The sequence below is a fragment of the Salvelinus sp. IW2-2015 genome, unplaced genomic scaffold, assembly GCF_002910315.2.
Source record: "Salvelinus sp. IW2-2015 unplaced genomic scaffold, ASM291031v2 Un_scaffold2318, whole genome shotgun sequence".
Lineage (NCBI taxonomy): Eukaryota > Metazoa > Chordata > Actinopteri > Salmoniformes > Salmonidae > Salvelinus > Salvelinus sp. IW2-2015.
The window spans coordinates 51,713-54,881 of NW_019943644.1; the positions used below are offsets into that span (position 1 = coordinate 51,713).

General features: G+C 41.6%; 1 protein-coding gene across 3 annotated transcripts in view; it reads right to left on the reverse strand.

Annotated features, from left to right (window-relative positions):
• The window catches only part of LOC112073606 (cell adhesion molecule CEACAM6-like), a 53,948-nt gene that overhangs the window by 39,664 nt on the left and 11,115 nt on the right, over window positions 1–3,169 (reverse strand). For all 3 annotated transcript variants that reach the window (XM_070440219.1, XM_070440221.1, XM_070440220.1), the window contains exons 2-3: window positions 1,002–1,072; window positions 373–720 (exon numbers count right to left, since the gene is read on the reverse strand). In XM_070440219.1, the coding sequence (XP_070296320.1) occupies window positions 373–720; window positions 1,002–1,056 (403 nt within the window). In that variant the 5' untranslated portion in view covers window positions 1,057–1,072. The remainder of the gene's footprint in view (window positions 1–372; window positions 721–1,001; window positions 1,073–3,169) is intronic.

Below are 3,169 nucleotides of genomic sequence, written 5' to 3' on the forward strand. Positions count from 1 at the left end.
TCCACTGTTGAAAATCTGTAATAGGAGTCACCTTCACCCTAGCAGGTCTGAGTAGACAACAACATCAACCTGAATCACCTGTTGTCTAGTGTCATCACATGATGCAATACATTTACCCTGAAGAAGGTGATGCTGAAACGTTGGTGGTTTTTACCCAATAAATGACTGGGAGGTTATACATACGGAGTGTGTGACTCTCTTTGTTGTTATAGCTTCCAGGTTATTATCCGTTAGTCAGCACCTCTACACTAAATCAGTTTCTCTGGGTGTGCGCCAGCTCATTACTTTTATTAGATTAATACAAATCAAGACCATTTCCAGACCTAAAGGGACAATGAAGATTAAACAGAACATCAGACAATAGAATGTTACCTGTGACAGACAGAGTGACTCCAGGATCACCAGTATATTTCCCTCCGGTCTGATCTGTTATAAAGCTGAACTTGTATGTAGCTGAGTCACTCTCTCTCAGGTCTGTGATTCTCAGGGTGTGGCTATTCTTCTTATCTCTATGGTAAGTCAAACGACCATAGTAGTCTGGGTCATCTAACAGACTCACAGGATTCCCCTCAGCATCATATTTAGTGAACCAGAAGGTTGTTGTGACCATATAACCACTGGGATATGTGTAAGAGCAGGACATCTCCACTGATGACCCCTTCAAGGTACAGATACTCTGAGTGGTGTATGTAACACTCCAGCCATTCTGACCCAGTACCACTGAAACACAGTTAGACATCACAAGGACGTTACATTAAGTTCAAGATCTTTTGACTCGCACTAACACTTTGTTCCATAGTTTATGAGTTGAGACATTGATACTCTGGTTGAGTGTGAATGGAAACCACAGATAAGCTTCACTCAGTGAGGTGTGAAAAGCAACTGTTTAAAGTGAAGTGGAGACGCCAAATGTGTCGACAGTAGAACATAAAAATGGTTTTGCTTTTAGAAATGTCTGCAGTTTCAAACCGGGCAACTAAAAGATAAGAATGAGACCATACCTGCTACAGACCAGATAAAGACCACCAACACACTTCCTGCTGTTCTCAAGGCCATTGTTGCATCTCCCACCCTGCAGTGTTAGAAACATAAACAACAACTCACTCTATAGCTGGTGAATAACMCCACCTGATACATTGAAGTATAAACTGTAAATGGGGTACAGGACCTCATTACTGAAAATGAACCAGACTCATATTGTGTTGTGTTGTATTGTGCTATATGGTTGTCTATGTGAATACTGTCTGTCTGTAAGTCTACTGCACTATGTATGTAATGTGTGACGTGTTGCATGTCTGTCTACGTCTGTCTATTTAACCTGACATGTTGTGTAATCGAAGAAAATAATTTCCTAATGGTTACAATAAATGAATCATCACCATAATCATCGTCATCATCATCATTGCCATCATCACCATCATCATCATCACCATCATTATAAACAACAACAACAAAAACAATCACTTATTGAACAGATGTTTAGAACTGTAAACACACATTTCTACATTGATTGTTCTGAAGCTGTTTTAGTCTCAGAACCCCAAATATAGGAGAATAAATGTTCAAACCTCTATGGTCCATCAAGCTGTACAGCAGCCTAAAGACTGACCACCAGGTTCAATGATAGCTCCTATCCTCAAGCTGTGAGTCTAAACAGCAAGTGACTCTCCACATCACAACACACACACATACACATACCCACACACACACACAACACACACACATCACACACACAACACACACACACACACACACACACAGCACACACACACACACACACACACACACACGCACAGTCTTGTACAGCTAACCTTGTGGGGACATACAATTCAGTTCCATTCAAAATCCTATTTCCCTAACCCCTAACCCTAAACCTAACCTAACCCTAAACTAACCCTAACCTAACCTAACCTTCCAAAAACCTAAACTTTATCCTACCTAAACAACCCTAGCCTACCCTACCTACACTAACCCTAGCTCCTAACCTTAATATTTAACTTAATTCTAACCTTATACTAATTCTAACTTACCCTAAAACCCCTAGAAATAGCATTTGACCTTGTGGGGATAACAAAATGTCCCCAGTTGGTCATTTTTTACTTTGTTTCTATTCTTGTAGGGACTTCTGGTCCCCACAAGAATAGTTAAACACGTCCACACACACACACACACACACACACACACACACACACACACACCACAACACACACAACACACACACACACCCACACACACACAAACACACACACACACACACACACACACACACACACACACACACACACACAACACACACACACCACCACCACAACACACACACCCACACAACACACACACACAGCAGTGTTACAATGTTTGTCTGCATGTCTTTTTTACCCTGGTTAATCATCTCATCACTATGTAGATCAACACTCCTACACTGAGACACTTTATGAATACTGGCCCTGATGTAAACCAAAAACAGCTCAAAACATAACAAGTAAAATGATACAATCTTCAAGTATATGACTTATAACTACAAACTAATAACCAAAACTATATTTCAAGATATGTCAAGAGTACTGACAGAGTGAAGTGAAGGGAGAGGTCTTGTACAGTGAGTCAATTTACTGGTAGTGAGTGGGAACTGCTAGTTCTGAATGGGGCATGTATCGTGAGATGTATGTGAGTTTTGAGTGAAAACCTCCTTCCATCAGCAAGGGCATTGAAGATGAAACGTGGTGGGTCTTTCAGCATGACAATGATCCAAAACACCTCCGGGTGTAGGTAGGGTGTTTTTTGGATCAACTCAGCATTCTTTGTCCTCCAAACACGACGAGTTGAGTTTACAAAAAAAGTTATTTTTGGTTTCATCTGACATATGACATTTTCCAATCTTCTTCTGGATCATCCAAATGCTCTCTAGCAAACTTCAGACGGGCCTGGACATGTACTGGCTTAAGCAGGGGGACCGTCTGGCACTGCAGGATTTGAGTCTTTGGCGGCGTAGTGTGTTACTGATGGTAGGCTTTGTTACTTTGGTCCCAGCTCTCTGCAGGTATTCGCTAGGTCCCCGTGTGGTTCTGGATTTTTGCTCACCGTTCTTGTGATCATTTCGACCCACGGGGTGAGATCTTGCGTGGAGCAGATCGAGGGAGATTATCAGTGGTCTTGTATGTCTTCCATTGTC